The sequence below is a fragment of the Apaloderma vittatum genome, unplaced genomic scaffold (assembly GCF_000703405.1).
Source record: "Apaloderma vittatum isolate BGI_N311 unplaced genomic scaffold, ASM70340v1 scaffold27877, whole genome shotgun sequence".
NCBI classification, from domain to species: Eukaryota; Metazoa; Chordata; class Aves; order Trogoniformes; family Trogonidae; genus Apaloderma; species Apaloderma vittatum.
The window spans coordinates 16,763-18,798 of NW_009727204.1; the positions used below are offsets into that span (position 1 = coordinate 16,763).

The 2,036-nt window shown below is 55.5% G+C and overlaps 1 protein-coding gene across 1 annotated transcript in view; it reads right to left on the reverse strand.

Moving 5' to 3' along the window:
- The window catches only part of ACOT11 (acyl-CoA thioesterase 11), a gene marked incomplete at its 5' end in the record, with an annotated part of 8,675 nt that overhangs the window by 3,940 nt on the left and 2,699 nt on the right, over positions 1-2,036 (reverse strand). Inside the window, 2 exons of the mRNA XM_009873606.1 lie at positions 31-132; positions 313-373. Coding sequence (XP_009871908.1) covers positions 31-132; positions 313-373 — 163 coding nt within the window. The remainder of the gene's footprint in view (positions 1-30; positions 133-312; positions 374-2,036) is intronic.

Below are 2,036 nucleotides of genomic sequence, written 5' to 3' on the forward strand. Positions count from 1 at the left end.
TGCTTCTGAACCGCCACGGCCACCACTCACCTTGCCACCAGAAGGATCGTGTGCCACGAAGGTGGCATAAGCCTTGCAGATACTGCAGTGCTTCCCGCTGCACAGGTCCTCGTAGCTCACCTGGATGCCCACCTGGAAGAGAGCACAGCAGAGCTGGCTCTGCTCCTCGATGAACCCACACCCCACCAAGCACGGCAGGACCGACACGCAGCATCAAAGGTGGAAACCACAGGAGGATTTGGGGATTTCGTGTTTGACTGGCAGGGACGGGCACATGGCAAGGGGGGTAGGGGCAGGGAGTGTCACACCAACCTCCATGCTGGAGTTAAAGGCTCGGTTCACTTTGGCTTTGATATTGACAACTTGCCCGACGCTGAAAAACAGAAAGAAGAGGAGAGAGTGCATGGGGCGTTACCAGGGCATGATGGCCCATGGTTATCGACACCATCCGAGGAGCCACAGCGTTACCACTCACTGCTCACTGTGGTAGCAACTGCCCAGGACAGGGATGACATGCCAGGATGGCCAGCAAGACACAGGGTTGGCCACCCCCAAGACATGGGATCCTGTGAGTGTCCAGCCTGGCAGTGAGATGTCATCCCTGAGCACCTGCATACAAATGGGTGTGTGGGTCTGGGGTGCTGCTGGGACACCTGAGGAGTGCAGATGTGCCCGAGGCTTGCTTGGCACCTCCCGCCATGAGGGCATGTGCACTCCTGTCAGAGCTAACGGCTCCTCCAGCCTCGCATGCGCTGCACAACGGTGACACCCCTGGGGCCTCCCTGCAGGCCCAGGCCAGTGGCAGCAGCCCCAAAGCTGCAGGCACCTTGACTGCTCCCATCCCTTCTCCTCTCCCAGCGACAGACACCTTGGGATACTGGGACACGACAGGAGGTAGGATCCAGGCAGGGGCATTTTGCATCATCTCTCACATGAAATATCCGCTGGCAGCAAACTGCTGCTTGCAGAGTCCAGGAGGTCTTCTCTAGGCCTTCAGTAGGCTTCAGAGTAAACACAGTAAAAAAACCCAGAGTGAATACAGCTTCAGCTCTGCAGCCTAACCTACTCCAGACTGGTACAGACCAAATGAGCAAATGCAGCTTATTGGCAACACCGACAGCAAACAGTCTTTACCAAATGCATTGTTATATCAGGAATATTCTTCATTCCCTGAAAGAGACCAGTGCTAGAAAACCAGTGGAAAAAATAAACCCTAGAACTGCCATTGCAGGTTTGCACCGAGAAAGGCTCAAAACAAGAAGTGAGGAAGAGTCAGCGTGTGCTGCAGCATGCCTTGCCCCCACGCATGACTTCTGGCTTCAGACAACCATCACCATCTCGGCTACCCGGCACGCTTTGCACGTTGGCTCTGACTGGAGCAGGGGCAGTACAAGGGTGAGACGACGCCTCTGGCTGTCTCCCTGCTGACCTCAGACCCACGGGTGACCCTGTGCGTACGGTGGCATGCCATAACGTTAGTGGGGTTATGTGAGGAGCTTCCGTGCACCTCCCAGGCTGTGTCAGTGGGGTTAACTCTCTCAACTCACGGCAGCGCTGCGTTAGGCCGGCTGCTCTAGGGCTGCAAACGTCCGTACCAGACAAAAAACTTCCCAGGAGGGTGTATGGAGGGCTGGCTGGTGAAAAAAAAAAAATGCAAGATGGGGTGGGAGAGGTTTAAAGGAGATGGACGTGGTCACATGGATGCTCCAGCTGGGTTTGCAGCAAGGGCAGGGGTCTGGGCAGGTGTGTTGGCAGCCCTGGCCCCCTCATCACAGCCCCAAAAATACTTTACTTTTTCTATCTTTACCAAGGACCTTGGAGTTCTGGTGGACAGTAAGTTGTCCATGGGACAACAATGTGCCCTTGCGGCCAAGAGGGCCAATGGGATCCTGGGGTGCATTAAGAGAAGTGTGTCCAGCAGGTCTAGGTAAGTTGTTCTCCCCCTTCTACTCTGCCCTGGTGAGACCACACCTGGAATACTGTGTCCAGTTTTGGGCTCCCCAGTTCAAGAGAGACAGGGACCTACTGGAGAGAGT